The sequence below is a fragment of the Hydra viridissima genome, unplaced genomic scaffold (assembly GCF_058129835.1).
Source record: "Hydra viridissima isolate aposymbiotic clone 2 unplaced genomic scaffold, HvirCarnegie_v1 scaffold_15, whole genome shotgun sequence".
Taxonomy (NCBI): Eukaryota; Metazoa; Cnidaria; class Hydrozoa; order Anthoathecata; family Hydridae; genus Hydra; species Hydra viridissima.
In genome coordinates this window covers 1,717,667-1,738,615 of record NW_028324314.1, presented here as the reverse complement: position 1 = coordinate 1,738,615, position 20,949 = coordinate 1,717,667, and the positions used below count along the sequence as shown (strand labels likewise).

General features: G+C 31.0%; 2 protein-coding genes, 1 long non-coding RNA gene and 2 pseudogenes across 3 annotated transcripts; 1 reads left to right on the top strand and 4 right to left on the bottom strand.

Moving 5' to 3' along the window:
- Positions 1 to 378: 378 nt before the first annotated feature.
- Positions 379 to 1,560, bottom strand: LOC149878101 (uncharacterized). The gene is made up of 3 exons (XM_090073216.1): positions 1,394 to 1,560; positions 858 to 1,147; positions 379 to 767 (listed from the first exon to the last, which is right to left on the bottom strand). The coding sequence occupies exons 1-3, from the start codon at positions 1,558 to 1,560 to the stop codon at positions 379 to 381; spliced, it is 846 nt and encodes a 281-aa protein (XP_089929342.1).
- A 237-nt stretch (positions 1,561 to 1,797) lies between these two features.
- LOC149878100 (uncharacterized) lies at positions 1,798 to 2,139 on the bottom strand. The gene has a single exon (XM_090073215.1). The coding sequence runs from the start codon at positions 2,137 to 2,139 to the stop codon at positions 1,798 to 1,800; it is 342 nt and encodes a 113-aa protein (XP_089929341.1).
- Positions 2,140 to 13,608: 11,469 nt separating this feature from the next.
- On the top strand, positions 13,609 to 15,564 carry LOC149878099 (uncharacterized). Its single transcript, XR_016447485.1, has 2 exons — positions 13,609 to 13,740; positions 13,998 to 15,564. It is a non-coding gene; the product is annotated as an uncharacterized LOC149878099 (long non-coding RNA).
- A 2,517-nt stretch (positions 15,565 to 18,081) lies between these two features.
- On the bottom strand, positions 18,082 to 19,436 carry LOC149878098 (zinc finger BED domain-containing protein 4-like; annotated as a pseudogene).
- Positions 19,437 to 19,817: 381 nt separating this feature from the next.
- Positions 19,818 to 20,530, bottom strand: LOC149878097 (uncharacterized; annotated as a pseudogene).
- Between the last annotated feature and the right edge of the window lie 419 nt (positions 20,531 to 20,949).

Here is a 20,949-nt window from a genome sequence, read left to right as displayed (position 1 = left end):
TTTTTTGCTCTCAGCATCTTTCAACCTTGCGAGTGTTTCAGGTTTACTGAGACACTCCCCATCAAACCTTGGCACATTTTCGTTTTTTTTTGTGTCAACGTGTTGGATGCGAAACATTTGTTGCAAAGCTGCTGCAAACAATTGGGCCGCTTGCAATTGTTTTTCAACCTCTTTTTGAGTTTCCTTTTGAATAGCCGGAGTTACTAGACTATTGAAGGTTGTTTGCAGGCAGGTTGTCTTTGGAGGTGACTTTAAAGCTGATGCTATGCAACACATGCTGATACTAGATGTTGTTGATATAGATTCAGATAGCAGTGGCTGAGATGGTGTAGTTCCTGGTGCTAGTAGTGGTTGTGGTACTTTCATAGATTCTGGTGGTTAAGATGATGAAGGTTCAGGTTGAGATGACGGTGTTTCAAACGTATTAGCAATTTGCAATTTTGACTGATCGATTTTACTGATGTCGAGTGGAAACAAGCCAGTATTCTGAAATCCACTAACTATTTGGGTGCGTGTAAAAACTTCACCAGAGCTAAAAAGTTTTGCTTGCAGTTGGCTAAAACATTCTTTTGATAAGTTGCTGCACTTTTTCTCTGCATAAAACTGTTGAAATAATTTGCGCCAAACTCTTTTGACCTGACAAACACCGACATCTAGTGGCTGCAGAATGTGTGACGTATGAGCTGGTAAGCAAATTAACAAGATATTGTTTTTGATACAAATAAGTACAGCCCGATAGGTGACATGTGTCACATGTCCATCTACGACTAAAATATGAATGCCTATAATTGGATAACTATAATTAGATTTATTTAGTTAAGTAATTAATTGATTAAAGTAAAGATTAAACTAATTACCTGGAATTTTTTTAATGGCAGGAACATACACGCCAGTGAGCCAATTCACATATTGCTCATCTTCCATCCATCCGGATGGAGATATGGCGTAAACGGGATCGTCTGGACCACTTAAGCACCAACTTCTGTACAGGCGTTTTTTTGATTTAAAAAAAATATATGGAGCAAGACGATTATCAGCAGCATTGATGCAATTTCCAACTGTATTATAGATTTTTTCATTGTTGCCAAACAATATCAATGGTCGTTTTGCACCACGCCGCCAAACTATATGTTGCTTACCTTGATCACTAGAAAAGCCAATTTCATCAAAGTTCCACAAATGACATGAAATATTTTAATTGATTCTTGTTTCGTTGAATTCTTTTTGCAGTGTGTTGAAATTCTTTGCAACTATTTCTTGTGTGCAAGAAGCGGCTCTGAGTGATGAAGTATTGCCTATGGCCCTGATGCGTTGCGCCGGCCAGTCCATAAAAGTAAGGGTTTTTTCTTGTACTAGTTGATTCAGATAATTTGTACAAAATTTAGATTTGTGCTTTGAGTCATTATCTTGCATAAAAACAGGCTGGCGTCGAACTACCATTCGATGAGCTGATGGAAAGGCATGATTCTCCAAAATTTCTCTGTATTGCTCCTTTTTCATAATTCCACGAACTCTGATTAAATCTCCTATTTTGTGACCTACAAAACAACCCCATACCATTATTGAACCTCCTCCATGGTTAACAGTAGGCACAATGCACTGCGGAATGTAACGTTCATTCTGGTGCCGGCATACAAATATTCTTCTCTTGTTGCTTAATAATTCAAACTTGGACTCATCGCTCCATACTACTGCTTTCCATTGACTTATTATCCAGTTGGCATGTTTGCGAGCCCATTGTAGTCGTTTTACCTTATTTGCTTTCCTTAGCAACGGTTTTTTGGCCGCTACACGCCCTCAAAGTCCAGTTTTCATCAATCGGTTTCTTATTGTCCCGACACAAACAAGTGTTTCAGCAGTTTCATGGTATTCTCTCATTATTTGTGGAGCTGTTAATTTTCTGTTTGACATAGATGATCTCGTAATACGACGATCACCATGTTCATCTATCTTTCTAGGCTGTCCAGGTCGTGGTAAGTCACAATATTGACCAATTTCCTTCAAACGCTTGATTTTATTGTGAACTCCTGTCGTTGATACTTTTATTCTTTTTGTAATTTTTCTTTCTGAAACACCTTCTTCATCAAGTAAAACAATGCAAACTCTCTGTTCAAAGCTTAATTCTCGAACTGGAGCCATTTTAGTACAACAAAATAGAAACTAAAAAAAAATAAGTAGCTCAAACAATGCAATATTTGTATATTCATTTGCAAGTCATAATATACTATATTGGATCTACATAAAGTATCTACAAGAAGCTACCAATGAGAAAAACTATATTTTCAATATCAATTACAAGTCATTAATCAAAATTAAGTAACAGTTAAAAATAATACTTGTATTGTCTTTTATGCTGGAAGAACTCAACAAATTTTTGGGTGCAAAAATGCCCATATCCTATTCTATCCACATATTTATTGTGCTCTATTTATTTTTGATCCAAAAATAAAGAAGTGCAATTTTTTATAATCAGATACATTTATTTTTGAAATGTAAATACCGTTTTTAACCACTGGTCTCAAATTAATTGCCGGTAGTGTATATATATGTATATATATATATACAGGGCCGGCTCAAGGGCATGTGGCGCCTTTGGCCATTTTTCAATTGGCGCCCCCCCTTCAGTATTAAAAAATTAATCGTATTATGGACATTCGTGGTGAACTTTCAATATTTATTTACAATTTAACCTTTCTTGCTTTTACAATAGCAAATGATTTAATCATATCTTCTAAGTCCAATTCTTTGTTCTATTGATAACATTGCCCGACCATTGATTCTATCCTGTGTCATTGTTGAGGAATATACGTTTTAATTAACTTCATCTTTGAAAAGCTTCTCTCTGCTGTTGCAACAGATACAGGTTAAAAGTAGAGTTAAAAGTATTCTGAGAGAGAAAAATAAGTTTCCCAAAGCTGCATTCAAATTGTTTGAACAAATAAAGTCTAAAATATTTCTTGGAGAGTAGTTTCCCTTATAATGATTTCGCAAATATTTTATCTCTTCAAACAAGTCAGTTCCAGAAACATCTTTCAACTCATTGCAGGATAATAATTTTTCTAAATCCATGCATCTTTTTAGTAATTCATCTTCAGTAATGTCCTTGGCATTTAAACTGTAAAGAAAGTTGAACTGACTATTATGCTGCATAAGCATTTCAAATCGATCCTGCAAAGATCCAATAGCGTGATCTAAAATGCTGTTGAAGAAGTTAATCTTAAAATTGTCTGCTTCAGTCATTGATTCCTATTGACTTTCATAAGCAAACATTCTTTTTTTGATACGACCACGCTTTTTTTCAAATTCGGGCTCAATATCTAGCTTAACAGACAATTTTCTAGCAGTTTCTAATATCCTCTTTTGAAACATTTTTTTATTCACTTAAATTTGTAAATTGTAAAAAATGTAACATACATTGAATTGAGTTAGCTTCATGAGCCAAAACTTGTTCAATGTGGATTATACCAGAAGTACTGTATAAACTGGTTTTTTAGAGTTCCCACAATTATGGAAAATTTTCTTTAAAAAATTTTTTTATAAAATTGAAATCTTAATCTAAAAACTGTTTTATTTTTTATTTATATTTATTTTTAATTTTTTTTTTTTTGAATTTTGAATTTTCTATTTTTTTGGCGCCCCCTTTGAAGCGGCGCCTGTGGCCAAGTGGTAGTTGGCCACGCTGTTGAGCCGACTATGTATATATATATATATATTTATATATAAAAACACTAAAAATATATATAAACACTAAAAAAACCACAAAACTTTCTCCATTTTTGTTTTTACAAACATCCGCCTACAGTTTTTTTTTTTTTGCGCGTCTTTCAGGCCTGTTATTAAGTAGGCCGTGGCGTACTTAATAACAGGCCTGAAATTGCTATTCCATAATAGTTTTGAAGATAGTTTTATCCATTTATCAGTTAATCTTCCTTTCCCACTGATGTATTTTCCATCTGATAATCTATAACCTTTGTAAAGATCTTGTAGTCTTGTCCCAACTCTCTTCTGAACATGTCGAATGCACTCTGCTTTCTCAATAATTTCTCCTGAGTATGGATTTGCATCACATACTTGCATATAAGACTTGGTATCTCCATCTCCAATACATAGAGATGGAGATACCAAGTCTTTTTATTCCTTCGCTTCAATCTCATTCTCGAAATCTTTTTCTGTATTATGCCAAATGATTCTGCGATACTTTCCTTTTTTTTGCCCCATTTTCAGACACGTTATTTCCATCAGCTTTAAAAGTAGCAGTTCACCTTTCTAGCTACTTTGCTCCTTCACTTTACACTACTTGCTGTTACACTAATGGCGTTATTAACTAGGTTATCTATCATATCTTTCTTTGTTTGGAAGTCACATCGTTTGTGGTTTATTTGTAGCAATATATGGTACTTGAGTTTTAGCTCGTTGACAGATCGCTTGAATATTTGTACAGCGTCTACAGATTCCATACTTCCTGAGCTACCCTCATATTGCTGTGACTATACCATTCATTTAGGAGTATCCTCTGAGCTGCCATAAACTAAACTAACAGCAACATTGACAATTGATGATTCATCATAATTTTCACCAAGTTTTTCTTTAAGTATGTCCTCTGAGGCTTTTTTTGTACTCTCAAGAGGTTTCAATTTAAGCAAGATGAATTTTGTTATTAATGTTATGGTAAACACGTTTAGTCATATCAGGAGGCATATTCATTAAACGACAAATAGTATTAATTTCTGTGTATCTTTGCCCCATTTCTCGAAAAACTAACATAGTACGTAAGTTATTTTCTTTCATTTTTTTACCTTTGACTACTTCATTTTTATTTTATATTGACTTTGATGTTAAAAAGTTCATCGTCCAGGTACAATCTAGACAAGAAATGAAGAAAACGTGAGAAAGACCCTCTTTTTTAATCAATGTCGTATTTTAGCATATCTTTTTTTTGAACCCATTTATCAGACAACTAATCAAAAACGTCCATCAACCGAAGAAATTTTATAAAATGGTAATTATCTATATCTTAGAGAAACGAATATGAGGTTTCAATTTAAGGATATTAGATCAAAAATTAACAAGAGTTTTTAAGGAACAATTAAGCACACAAAAAAAGTATATAAATTGGACTAGTATTTTTCAAGATATAGCAGGAAATGTATCTCTAAAGGCCGTTGCTAAGGCAAATAATTTTTTTGGACCAAATCTATTAAGGAAAATTTAGGTTTTTTGATATTTTTTTTGAATTTTTTTTTTAATATTATAAGAGTAGACATGATAAATGAATGAAAACTGTTAAAACTAAAATTTTGAAAAAAAAAAATTTTCAATTTTTATCTAAAATTGCTTCTACGTAATAATACGAAGTCAGGAAATATTGCGTAGTGGATGTAAAACAATGAAGCATTAAAAAGTTCTCTATTTACACACCTTTAGTTTTTGAACATTTTCAGCTACGATTTTTGATTAAATTTTTTTTCTTGAAGTACGAAAAACTTCACAAACACGTTTTTTTTATAAAAATCAAATCCAGAAGCCATATCTTGTTGCCACCGTCTTTGGATGTTTGGTAAAAGAACTTTACAGTTCACAAATGTCTTTATATTGGTGTGTTGGTTGACTCGAGCCCTCCGGATTTTAGAAGCCTCCACTTCGGAATTTTCGCTTCAGATAAACTCTTCAGACAACCCTTAACAGCACTTTAACAAGAACTATGCTTTTTCTGTTTAGATTTTCAAAGTTGGTATCATTGAAAACTACTTTTCTTTCACTTTTTCATATGCTAAACAAATTCTTCCTTTGCACTACCTTAATCTAGTGAACTTTCTCCAGTCTTCATTTTCAGTTTTCTATCAGCTGAATCAATTCATACTTTTCGTAAGTAAAATGTTTATAACTGGATTTGAAAAAACACATTTTTCATGGTTTTTGTAAGAGGCTTATAAGTTGAGATAACTAAAACTTGAACTGGATTCTAATTGATGAAGTAAGACTGCTCTCTAACTTTTCTGGATTTCGGATGATGATGAAAACCACCTTTTTTCTAATGTTTCCAGATAATTTTTAAAAACAATCCTCAAAATAAACTGCTTAGTATTTCTCTGTTGATGACCCTGACAAAATTCGGAAGTTGCGATCAAACATAATCAAAATCAACCGGAATGCCGATCCCTAAATCCTACTATTTACTAAACAGCAATTTTGTTAATTTGCTCTATATTTTTCGGCATATTAGAAAATATGTCGGACTGATGCTGAAAATTAAGCGACAATGTGGTTAGTCGTACAACGAGTCGGTAAATTACCTTTTTAAAGCAAGTAATCCTGTTAGGTTAAAAATATCAGAAAAGTGTAACGATCTAATTGAAAGTATGAAACATGTTTTTCAATTTTTCACGCTCCAATTAGCATCAGTTTAATGTTGATAATCTTTAGCCTGGACACACATAAAACTCAAGTAAGATAACTTAATATTCAGGTGGCCTTCGTTAAAATAAATTATTATTTCATCCTTTTTTCACATGTTTAGGAGCTGCGTTTTGCAAATCAAAATGGGTATCGATGTAGCTCTTAGTAAATCTGAATAATCAAGAGAGAGTGCAACTAATTCAAACCCTTAAACTAAAGAGTATGATTTGCATAAAAATATTTATAAGGAGGTAGACAGAAAATGGAATCCCGATTTGGGTTCTAATTAAGTTAAACCCAATGCACTGGTAAGAAATAATTCAAAAATTCACTTGTTGGGTAGATCCTTGCTAACTGACGCAAGAAAATCAGCCAGTAGTGATAATTCGAAGTTCAATTGGTTGTTTAATAAGAAAATAGATGAGGAAGAAGAGAAAGATAGAAAAGATAAGAAAATTAAATTCAAAGATAATCCGACACCTAAAGAAGAAAATGATAAAAGTGATGATGATCGCGATGAAAATTGAACTGGAAAAATCTTCCGAGATTCAAAAGATTCTCCTTTAATAAGCGATAGCATAATGAGCGATGTCATAATAAGCGATATCATCATGAGAAAAGAGAGGGATGTTGTTAAAACATTACGCGAATATCAGAAAAACGGAAGATGACTACGAAAACGCTTGGTTATGAAACAAATGGCAGAAGTAACACCCATGAACGTCTTTCATCCGTCCATGCCCTCAAATGTTAACAGCTACTGGGCCGTCAATACAACAATCCAGAGTTTTACGACGTGAAACAAAGCGTTTTAAACAATAACCATCTTGTACATGATAACCATCTTTTAAACGATAACCTTCAAGGGGGGGGGGGGGGGGGATTAAAACAATAGTGATGATTATAAGCACTTAAGTTTAGATGTTAAGAGTTCGAATGAATGCGATGATATCAATGACAACAACCCACGGTTCAATTATTGGAAAAGACACTAAACATCATCATGCAAGATCTAACAATGAACCATACTACGAATACCTTTATCACGACCAAAGGTTTAGAATCAGTAACGAAAACAAGACTGCATTTCATGAGAGTCATCTTAAAAGAAGTTAAGACGCTTGAGAATTTAAACGTAAGAACAAACCTGTTTATGAAAACAATTTGGAATCTTTTAAAACAATTGTTAAAGAAGTAACAAACTATGCAAGCAGCAAATCCGTATTTTATTATTTACTTGAAGTTAACAATTTACACCCGCATGGCGTTGCAAAGCGCAATCGAAAAGTGAGGTGTACAACCAATGGACTTGTTTACGTTTACAACAGCGTTGTTAACAAGAAATATAGCGAAAACAAAACTTATGTACACAAATCTAAAAGTCCTCTACTCTTAAAAATCATGAACAACTTGATCTGATTAAAGACGCGTTAAAATCTAACTTTTCAGAATGCGAAAAATATGCGTTTACCGAGCGTTAAAAGCCACGTCGAAGCCTGATTTGTTCTATTCCGCTCGTTTACTCCAAAAAGTTGGCAAAATCGGTTCAGCAAACCGATTCTAAGGCAGATTATATCATAAAAAGATTCCTGAAAAGTAGTGACGGAAACAAAAGGTTAGAGCACTTCCTGAAGAATGAGGTCTGATGATGCATTTTTAGAACTTACAAACAATTTAGACAATACAAGGAAGAAGAAGAAGAAGTTAAAACTGAAACAAAATTAAAATTAAAAATCTAGAAGCTGAAGAACTCGGTATGAAGCAGCTGTTTGCAGCTGCTAAAAAAAAGCAACTTAAAAGAAAAAAAAAAATTTACAAAGATTAGATTTCTCTGTATCTGGGAAAACAGAAGAAAATCCTAGCTATCGTTCGTTATTGCATTTTGCTAATGCCATTGATAAACAGAGAGATAATGAAACGACTCATCAAATTATGCGTGGTGATAATGCACCCCCTAATGAAAACTTTTATGAAACGACAATGTCAAGTAAACAAGCAAATTTAAACAAAACATTAATAATACCAATAGTCGAGAATATAAAAGTTTATATTTCTCCAAAGAAGATTGCATAGCATCAAAATAAGTCAAGAAACACGATCATTTCGAATATAATCTTAGGCAAAAACACAGCTACCAATGGAGACTTTTTGAGCACCATGAATTAACTCCGTTAAGTACGAAAAACAGCCTACAGTCTTCATAAAGCGTGGCCAAAACTCCACCATCTTAAATACAATTTTCTTAGCCAAACTATTTTGACACAGTAAAAGCTTTTACAACAAAAATTGCAATCCGACGTCATCATATTCTGCTAACGGCGTAGAAATTATGTGCCTCCTTATAACGATTTACACAGAAAGTGTCAGAATTCCCCTTATTAATCACATTCTCAATTCCTTTAAAATTGGGATCTCAACAGTACTTTCTGCTTCAAATGTCAATTACCACCACTATCGTCCTTACATAAAAAGTAGCTGGTGAAAATCTTATTAATGAATATCATGTCCCTGTTGACTTTTTAACTTCATATTCGCCTGGTACTCATTGGCCCAACAAGACCCAACAACAACCCAACAAGAGTATTACTGATTTCTTTGAGTACCATTTGTAAATATTACTTTTACTTTTAATATACTTAAATATTCCCACACAATGTTCAAAATTGTGAATTCGTATGAAGGAAGTGTACACTTAATGACAAAATTGTAAGCTCACCATATCTCTACAAAGACCAAGACTCAAATCAAATAGATAACCGATGTAAAGAGCATAAAATTGGCTTCATTAAAAATGATAATTTATTTAGATGAGAGGAGTTTTTCACATTAAAAAAACATACCATGATTTTTAAGTTTTTTGATGATAGCCATCTTGGAAAAAATATTGGAAGGCATAGGGTCACTAATTCAAAAATAACTTAGAGTTATTCTAGTCCCAGGACAAAAAGTTCTATAGAACTTCAATAAACTTTTGAAGCATATGGCCTATAGAAATTCTATAGGATTCTATAGAATTTTTATTAAATCTCTGCTAATTTCTATAGAAATTCCTATAGAATTTTTTTTTTTTTACACATATTAATATAAAAAAAAAGTTTTATAGCAAGCTCTATAGAAGTTAATTGACATTCTATAGAAGTTCTAAAGAATTTCTATAGAATTTCTAAAGGCCATATGTTTCAAAAGTTTATAGAAGTTCTATAGAACTTTTTGTCCTGGGGTGGAATAGCTGATTTTAGATTAAGGTTTGATTTTTTGTAAAGAATGATGGAAATGGTTGGTCCGACTTAATTTAAATAACGTTATACGTATTTGGCAGGTGAAGGGAAGGTGAGGTGAGGGAGGGTAACAAGTAAAAATTATTACCTGTGTATCTTAAATATTAAACATTTTTACACTTTTACTTTGTTATCATTACTTCTTACTATATTCTTACTATATTCTTGATATTCTAATATTCTTCCCCTTTCGTGCATTTTAGTGCTATAAATGAAACGATGACAGTAAAAGTAAAAAAAAACAAAAAAACAAAAAGAAAAAACGTAAGTTATACATGTTTTTTTTTTTATAAGCATAACGCTTATAAGCATATAGAGGCTCAGATTTGGAAAAAAAATAAACATATGTAAGCATATTCCTGAGCCTCGATAAACTATTTTAAAAATTTAAATTTTGTTTAATTAAAAACTTTAAATATTTATATTTCTAAATTTAAACCAACAAAAACAACAAAAATCGAAGTTTATGTTTTGCAATGCAACGACTTTATGAAGCAATGAAGTCATTGTGTTGCAAAACGTAAACCTCAATACTTAAACATAAAAACAAAAAGTTTAGGAGTCGCTCTGAAGTGTTTTATTTCTCTCTTTTTTTTTTCTCCCTCACTTTTAATGTGTAGTTTATTTAACACCATATTTAAAATGTTTATTTTATTTCTAAGTTCTATCTTTGATTTCATTGATACATTTGCATATAGTATATTAGTATAACATTTGCATATAGTATATTAGTATAACATTTGCATATAGTATAACATTTGCATATAGTATATATGTTTTATTTTTCATTATTATACTATAACATTAACTTAGCTACATTAAAACCAAAGCAAATACAGAGCATAAGTCAATTTTTTATTTTTCTTATACCCATTAACCTTTAGTAACGCGCACATTTTAAGAAAGTATTGAAATAAGCATATTTTATTAGAAATATGCTTAAGCTTAAGCATATTTTTGAGCCTCTTTTAACTTTTTGCTTAAGCATATCCGAGCCTGTTTCAAAAATTTCATATGCTTATAAAAAAAAAAACATGTAGCTTTTTCTCATGTTTAGTTTCAAAATGCGCCTGCCCTTGTCTAGACTTGGGGTCTACAAAGCAGACTTAGAACTACCGCCAAGAAAGCATTAACAACAAACACAAAAGAAACATGCCGCAGGCGTGCCAAATTATTAACTTTGGAAATTCTATTTTGCTAACTATATAAATCAATATGACTGAACCATTTTTATAAAGCAATAACAAACTTGTTGCTGAAAATGCATGAGAAGTACGAGTTCTAATTGCTCCAAAGGTTTTGTAAGCTTCTAAAGTTTTTTGTAAGATTATTTTAGTTTATGCGTAGATTTTGATCTACGTATATTTAAGCTGCATTTAATTTCAGCATTCATCATTCCTAGATCATATCACCATGAGGTAGTGGATCTGTATTCATCATACTTTTTTTTTAAGCTTTTATGTTCTGTTACAGGAAGATTGTCAAAATCAGCATCTGAGTTTGTGAATCATCAAGATAAATGTAATAATTAGGATGAAGAAGATCTGTAACATTAGTAGCCATCTCTCGAGTATCTGCATTACTCAGAGGCTAAAGTAACGCAAATTTGAATTCTTCTGAGTAGCAAGCATCTTTTCGTCTCCAAGTTTTCTTTTTCTCTTATTACGACCATATTAAAACTTTCTCCCACTCTTAGTTACTGTCTGATGAGTTTAATGCAGTAATTTCCTTTTGCGCCAACAGGCTCCGCTATGAAATACTTTTTATGTGATCCTTAATTCATCAGAACCGTAATCAAGTATTTAGATTGGTGAAAGTTACAAAACCGATTTTGTTCGTTGTCATAGTGAAAAATACGTGGTGTTGTATATAAAAACGATTCAAGATGGTTACAATTTCCACTTAGTTGGTAAATCCAGTTTCTGGATAAAGCGTTACTTAGACGAGTATAAAAAAATGGTAAAGAATTTGTAATTTTGTTTGTTGTATAGCATTGTATGTTTTGATTAAATAGGCACATAGCTACTTCCTTATTTTTTTGTTTACTCTAGCTATATTATTTAGATACTAGTTATTTATGCATTATACAGTTGGTTACCAAAAAGCAAAGTATATAATTTATGTTCATAATGTATATAATTTATGGTAACAATCTATATAATTTGTGTTCTTCTATAAAAATTCTTACTTCAAAGGGAATATCGTTGTTTTACTTAGAATTAAATACAAAAGTTTTCATAATGTTTGTTTTAAAAACTCATAGCACAACTAATATGCAACATTTATAAAAGATGTTCAAAAATAATCGAAAGTAGTCTTCCATTTGTTAAAACACGAAAAAGAAGGAAAATAGATCAATGTCCTATGGAGAGTGTTAGGAAATTGAGAAAGGAGAGATAACATATTTGCACTAAACTATAGTCCAGGGCAGAGCAGTTTTGCCTCCATTGCCATAATAATAATAATAATAATAATAATAATAATAATAATAATAATAATAATAATAATAATAATAATAATAATAATAATAATAATAATAATAATAATAATAATAATAATAATAATAATAATAATAATAATAATAATAATAATAATAATAATAATAATAATAATAATAATAATAATAATAATAATAATAATAATAATAATAATAATAATAATAATAATAATAATAATAATAATAATAATAATAATAATAATAATAATAATAATAATAATAATAATAATAATAATTATAATAATAATAATAATAATAATAATAATAATAATAATAATAATAATAATAATAATAATTATAATAATAATAATTTAAATAAGCCATTTAAACTTTTAAATCTAAAAGTTTAAATCTAAATTTAAATGTTTATTTTAATTACCAATATTATACTTCATGTTAAAATTTTTTTGCTTAATTTGGTTTTGTAGAAGCTCTTGATGAAATAGCACCTACAGTTGGTGGGAATGGTGTGCAATCAGTGTAGGAAAAGTACATTGCAGAAGTATGCATTTCTCTCATCCCTTTTTGCTTTTTAATTTCTAAATGTTATCAGATACTTTCAAAGAGGAGGCATGCGTTTGTTGATCATATTACTGAACTATTTTCTAATGTGCTTTACTTCTTATACTTAGATTTAAGGTATAATATTTGTTGTGGGTTCTGTAAAAAAAAAATTATATTGATGAGCCAAATGATGCTTTAGAAAAGAATATTTTTAGTTTTATAAGTTTGTGTCAATATATTAAAATTAAAATAGTGCATCATTATGATCATCAGAGTGAAAATCTAAAAAATGTTTTAAGTGCTCAAAAATGTTTGTGTTAGAAGGTGTTTGATGAAATATTAAAAGCTCTTATTTTTCATTGATCTTATTTAGTGCTGCTTACATTAAAAGTTCTATAGAACTTTTTTTTTAAAATTCTGCACAAAAATCAATTTTGTTTGTTTTAGCTTAAACTTTAAAGTAACTTCTAGCTTTGTTAATAAAAAAAAACAAAGAAGTTGCTTTAAGGAAGCATAAAATAACAGAAAGGCTTTGTTCAGATGAACTGCTGATTAACTGCTGATGAACTGCTAATGAACTTACTGAAAGATATTTTTTAACATCCTTTTTTTTTTAAAAAAAAGTTTTCATATTCTGCTACAAAAGGCTGGTAAAAAATCTGATCAAACCATAAATTAGGCAATTTTGTGTAAACTTTCTTCATATTTTAATCGTAGCAGTAACAATATGGAGAGCTTTTGTTCATAACTCAGAAACTGCTTCTTTTATAATTGTTGCTCAGGATTTCTCTGGTTGTTAGACTGTATAAATAGTGGTCATCAAAATGTCCATGTGAAGGTGAAAAGGGAATCTTCCATATAGGTAAATATTATTTAAATCTCGTGAATTTTAAATCTCGTAAATTAAATATGACGTCAAATTACACATTTATTAGATGTAAACGCAAACGTGACGTCAATATATGATAAATACAATGTAAGGGAAGATATTCTGATCTTCCGTGTATTTCAGCAAATCGAGTCAAGGTTGATAGAGCGGTTACAGAAATATTGGTTAATCAAGAAGTAAGACTCTTTCTTTCTCGAATGGTTTAATCTTTTTTTAAATTTGATTAATCCATATTCATAAAAAGAAAAAGAGTTTTAATTTAACACGAAACGCTTTTGAGGCATTTAGATTTATACGTAATACGTTTGGAGATACGTGGAGAAAAAACGAAAAATTGTTTTTACATGAAAAATTCTTTTGTCTCTTTAATACAAAACTTGTGAAAGATAAAACTGTTATCATAAGTACGCCATTTTTATTAATCCTGTTTTAGAGTTACAGTGACACTGACACTCTTCTTCTGGGAAAAGCTTGCATTGATACAGAAATCCTAAAATTAAAAGCTAGAATTGACGAGTCGGATCAATCAGATCTAAATTGACGAGTCGGATGAAGAGATGAACCAAAAGCGAGGAGGTTGGAAAAAAAGGAGGCAGTAAAACAAAAGTTGGAAAAAAAAGGTGGTAAAAAGCAAGCTAAGTTATTTAAAAAAAAAAAAAATACTGGGCTGAAGCCAATCTAACTTCCCTAGAATTGCTAAAGAATGAAAAAGAAGAAATGCTCGCAGATGAAAACAAAAATACTTTTTTTTTTCAATAACAATTTAAATTAAACGAAGCCAAACTGGGAGAAAAACTGAGGAAAAAGGAACTCAAGCAGTTGAAAAAATAGTACAAGTTAACAAAGGTTACTTTGAAAACTCAGCTAAAGAGAAAAATTAAGCAAATTAAGCTTATGGACAACGTCACAAATAGACAGATCCATCACGAACAAGTTTGATTAGAATACCTACGTAAGATTTTAGCTTTGAAGAAGGAGCACCGAAATAAGGAAGAATTTTTTCAGTAGAACTGATTAAAGAATTCAAATAAAAAAGAACAACGGATTAAGAAGCTGAAAGTAACGTTGATAAAAAAACGAAAAATTCTCAGATGTTCGCCAGAAACTAACGTAGAGTGTTCATCAAATTTGCAAACGAAAAAAGGAAAAAAAACAAGAGTTTCAGCTCCGCAGTTTGCTCAGGTTGTAAATAAAAAAAGCATCGAAAACAAAAACTTTTCGGTTCAAAAATGCAGAACTTAGAACCGAACAAAAAAAAGCTCAGGAAAAAAAAAAAAAACCTCAACGCAGAATTTATATGCACACTAGATATTGAAAGAGAAAAGCGAGTTAATGCGGTGGAACAAGTAAAAGATCGAGTCAGAAGTATCAACAGAAAGCGTTTGCCATGCAGAATGAGTTCGTCACACAAAAGTTGCGCATCAAGAAAAGCATAACATGGAAAGTAGAAGCTAAAAAGCTTCTCAATAAAAAGCAAAAAAGAAGTTTTTGATTTAAAAGCGCTGTTAGAAATAAAACGAAAAGGCGAATATTATTAAAACACAGGCAGTCGAGGCCGAACGGTCTTGCGAGTTGTACCAAATAAAATACGCATTGCTATGGAAAACGAATTTGATTTGAGAATATGATTAATTAATAAAAGCTCATGATAAATGATTTTAAAGCCAATCGGTACACTTTTGCAACTGAAAAAGGTTTTAAAAGATTTTTTGTTCGTTGGTTCTTTCCGAAAAAGAGAACAACCGAAAAGATGACTCCTTCATACGTACGATTCGCTTACAAAAAAAGAAATAAGAGTGAACGACCTCATAACCTATATTGAAAAAAAATGGTGTTGCCTGGACTAGACAACAGTGAAGTATGAAGCCATAAAAGCACGGTTGGACAAACGTATTTGGAGGTTTCTTGATTGAATCCAGTCGTTTTAACGTTATTTTAATATATATTATACATGGTGTTCATTTATTTTAGCAAAAGTTTAAAGGTAGCATGAGTTGAAATTCAAGAAATGTTAAAAGATTTTTTATTTTTCATCTACGGTTGTTGAAAAACCATTTGTATGGTGTCTGTTACTTTCCTTGCACTCCTCAAATTTTGTTCAAAATTTTCTTAATACACATTTGCACTGAAAGCGTTTGCACCGAAAGCCTTTGCATTGAACCATACAGCTGCGATAATTTGCTTAATTTGAGTAACTGTTCTCAAATTATTTTCGTACACCCTTTCTTGAAGAAATCCTCATAAGGAATAATCCTAAAAATAGTGGCTTAATATCAATTGCTAAAAAATTCAGTTTATAAGGGAGTAGCTTCTTAAAGATTAAAATGAATTTATTTTATGTATAAAAAGTGGTCTCATTTGATTGAAAACATGTTCTTGTATTGAAACCATGAAACTGATGTTATTATTATATAAAGTTATTTAGCATATTGCTGATTACAAGACAACTTTGGTGCACTTAAAATTAAAAAAGTTGAATTAGGATAAAACAATGCGGCTATATGATATAGCCGCACTCACTTTTCAGCCATAGTTCGTTTGATAGGTATTTTTTTTACCTTTTTTGTAATTACAGATCTTCAAATGTATCAAATGGAAAACAAATCTGGCGAAAGCATTAATAAAGTATTTCTAAAATGAATTTATTTAAAGGGAAGACCGGGGGTAGTTGGCTAAAGGGTAAGTTGACACACTGCGTTTAACTTTGGAATTTTCCACCAGAGATTTCCGAAATTCACATGGAGCCTTCTTATTTAACTAATTCATCTTTCAGTGTAGTATCAGGGTTACAAGCGCATGCGCATAAAAGTTTTTTGTGTTTTTTTTTTAATTTTGTAACTTTTGTAACTACTACTTTTTCAATTTTAAAAAAGCAATAGAATTAGCTACAAGCAAGATCGAATAGATGTAAGTGTTGTTTGGTTCACTCTACACCAACCAAATTTTGTGTTTCAATATTTCGCATTTTAGGGAATTTATAAGCCATTTTGTGAGCAAAAAGCTTTTGGGGTTAGTTGGCACAATGATGGCGGGGCTAGTTGGCAACATGTGCCAACTCACAACTTTTTGCATTAGCCGTATATTCACTAAAGTTATATAGCACTGCAGATCTACAAGCATGCGAAATCATAAAAGAAAAGTAGACAGGCCTGTAAATTCTAAAAATGTTACAAAAAAGTGCTGTTGATGCTATTTTTATAGAAGGTAAGTCTATTCGATCAATTTGAAGGCAATAAAAGTTAAGATCAAAAAGTATTGTTGGATAAAAGTTATCAAGAGTTTTCGTAAAAAAGATGCACTTGAAATAGATACTTAATTTGCTAAATTTGTCTCTTTTGATATGGTGCGCCAACTTACCCTGAGAGTATAGGTAACTTACCCCAGGCCTGGGTAAGTTGGCACATATCATTTTCTTTTTCGGAGGCCCTTTTTGGGCCACCAATCATTTTTTTTGTAATCTTTGATACTTGAACATGCTTGCCAAATTCATATTCATTTGAACTGCAGTTTGATATCGTCAAAAAAGTTCACCCAGAAATGCACAGAGCTCAAAAACTAAAACTGTAGCCAACTAGCTCCGTTCTCCCCTACATTTATGTGAAATTCAATGGCTAATTTCTATAGCCCGCACTTTTTATTTCAATGTATATATGTGATAAAACAATCACCTTGCTGAACGTTTTTGCGTTTTTTAATAGTCATTTGAACCTTCAGCTCGTTCGATAGCCTGAAAAACTCTCTTGAGCATATTTTTAACCGGAATCTTTAGAAGAATTTTTAGAATCTTTAGAATATCTATTTCAAATTTCTCCAAGGTTTCCGAAATTGCTTATTTTAAGTTCAGTGGCGCGATTGTATTGGATTTGTTAACGAAAATAAGTTGTGCATTGATTCCCTAGATCTTTTCCACTGGTATTGATCATGGTTACAGGTTGCTTACAACAACATTGATTTTTATTTAAACCAGGATTTTGTCGTCGAATTAATGTGAATATTGGCATTATCTTGCTGGAATACGAAATATTTGCGAGATACATCGCTTTAAATATAACCAAACAGTTGTTCAGAACCTCGATGTAATCTGAAGAGCTGATCAAACAAGATGTGAACGCCAAACTAAGTTTGCCCGTTACACAAAATTCAACTCAAACCATTTGAGGTTCCCCCAAATTATATGGATGTAAAAATAATCTGCTTCCTTCCACAGATTTTTCAGAAGCTTGTAAACCCATCGGGGTGAAATATTACCTTCATTTAAAATAACAACAACAACAACAGCAGCAACAACAACAAAAGCAACAACAACAATAATAACAATTAGGAGTGCACCGATGCATCGGCATTGGCATCGGCCTGCCGATGTATCGGTCATTTAGCTGATGCATCGGCATCGGCATCAGCCGTGATAACCACCGACCGATGCCGATGGTTTTGAAATTTTTTAAATTTTATTTAACTATATAACTTAAAGATCCAAACTATACAAAGAGAGAAGTTCAAAAACAAGAAATGCAAATTTAAAAAATATAAACATAAAGTATAACATATTTTAAGCATAATCGAACAATTTGTGTTATGCTAGAAAGAAATACAAACTTTTATAATGTTATGAAAAGTAATAAAATATTTTATATAAAGCTGTGAATCGATTTTTTTGTTTCCATTTCTCCAAAAAAATTCCAATTTGCATGCACAAAAGCTAGATGTTCTCCGTGTTCTGCAGTTAGTCGGGACCGTGTCGATTCATAAATATTTCCCCCAGTACTAAACAATCTTTTGCTGAACACAGAAGAAGGCGGAGCTCCTAAATAATTTTTTGCTAGGTATGAGAGGTCTAAAATACTATTGCTGCTAGAGTGTTTCTTTATACATGTTTCTTTGTAATTTCCCAACCATTTATAAGGACATTCTTTTTGATGCAGATTAGGCAGTGATAAGTAAAAGTTTATTTCATCAACTCTATAAGAAATGTAAGTTGATAAAAAAATCAAACTATAATAAAAAAATCCTAATTTTTATTGTTCAAAATACTAACCATTAATGAATATTATCAATATTATTTTATTTTCATAACTATTATTTATATAATAATTCATAATAATTTGAAATAACGTTTTTTTTTTAATAATTTAAATTAAATCAGAAAAGAACAAATTGTTAGCAAAGTTTTTATTTTAAAATTATTACAGCTCACATTTTTTCCTTTTTCTCAAAATAAAATTTGTGTCTCTGTTGAAAGTTTTTTACTGTTCTTCGCTTTCGTTGATTTTTTTAATTCAGGTGGTGTTTTTGAAACTTGATAAAAATTGTATATGCTTTCTGCCATTTTTAATTTTTTGAGTGGAGAGCTAGATACTTGGGTTGATTCAGATGAAGCGTTTGTTTCATCATCTGATATAGTTAAGTTGTCGGTAGTTATAAGGCTCTCTGTAATATCCGTTTTTTTTAGCTTCATATATTGTTCTAGAATATTTGATTTTATAGCCTCTTTCTCCTCATCTGATATGACATAACTCAGTTTGAATCTTGGATCTAAAACTGTAGAAATGTTCAGGCTTTTATTAAATTTATAGCTGGAAAACCTTGAAATAAAATCTTTTTTTAACTCTTCTATTATAGTTTTTATTTCACCTACATTTTCTGAAGCATAGGCTAGGTACGCTTCCATTGAAACTGTAAATGGAATAATTTGAGACACTGATGCCCTGTTTTCACTCATCTCTAGTGTAGCCGCCTCAAAATGCTTTAAAACTAAGATAAGTGTCTCAGCTAATAACCATTGGTCTTCTGTAAGATTAGAGGCATTGCACTTTGGATTTCAGATAAAAAATAATGTCAGTGAGGTTTTTTGTTCAACTAACCTTTCTAGCATGTAAAATGTTGAGTTCCATCTCTTAATTACATCTTGTATAAGTGAATGTAGGGGTAACTTTAGCTGTTGTTGAATTTCATGTAGCATGTCCATGGAGAACGAAGAATGGTGAAAGTGTGTGGCAATTTTTCTAGCCTTAGCTATAAGATCATTCACAATTGTTTGCTGCCTAAAAAGCTTATCGGTTATACAAAGTTGAAGAGTGTGGATTACGCAACTTAGAGAATTTTTTTCTAAACCAGCTTCTTTTATAGCTAATTTCATATTAGCAGCATTATCTGAGAGGACAAAGTACACTTTGTTAGTTGGTATTTTCCATTCATTTGAAGAATCCTTTAGAAATTTTGATATTTTTACACCTGTATGAGAGCCTGTTATTTTTTAAAGTTGAAGCAACGCTGTCATAGAATTAAACTCTGAGTTTATCCAGTGTGCTGTTAAAGAATAAAAGCTTAGAATATTGTGATGTGTAGTCCATCCGTCAGTGGTGAAACTCAAAAAATCTGCTTTTGCTAAACCATTCATAATTTGTATTTTCATTTTTTCATAAATTAGAGGACCAACTGTTTCGGCCATATGTTTTCTATAGGGCATGGTATACCAAGGTTCAAGATGCATAATTAGTTTGCTAAATCCTTGATCTATAACTAAAGAATATGGCTGAATGTCTACGCATATCATTTCTCCGATAAGCAGAGTTATTTTTTGAGCTCTTTGATCACTTGATGTCCATTTCTTATGCTTATTAATAATATCTTCAAGCTTAGGTTGATGTTTTTGCTCTAGAGTGACTGTAACACTATTGCTAAAGGAATCTTTGCTGTTATCATTCTCTTTAGTGGTTAAAGTAGATCCAATGACATAGCTATTTTTTTCTGTGTTAATTTTTTTGAAACCATTTAGATCTTCTATTTTCTGAAAAACTTTTACATATTTTGCTTTCATATGTCCTCTTAAATTGGGTGTTTTCATTTTTTTGCCAGATGAGCCTCCTCTTGATATTTTCATTTTGCAAAATTTACAATTGCCTTTGAACGATTTTTTTCATCAATATCAAAATAGTCCCCGATTGGACTTTTAGTTGCTTTGCTCATTGTTGATTTGTTTTTAATTTATTATTATATCTAAGCTAAAAATGAAAATTCTATGTTAAAAATGAAAAGTCTTATTCCATTACGCGCCAGAAGCGTAGAATAAAAGAGAAAGAAATTTTTTTGTGTGTAATTTTACTTTAAATGAATGATAAAGTAGCATTTTAAACTTTTTCGTAATTTTTTTGCTTTTTCACTCTTTTTTTAGAAAATAAAAGATTGTATAAACTTTGAATGAATGAGAATTGAAAGAGAAAACTGATTGATTCGAAACTCTTGCAGTTATTCTTAACTATTAAAATGTTTCATTATATTTACATTAACGTTAAATTAAAAACAAGTTTATTATTAAATTAAAAGCGTTTAATAAATAAACATTCAATATAAGAGATGTTATATAACTTAATTTCGAACAAACATTT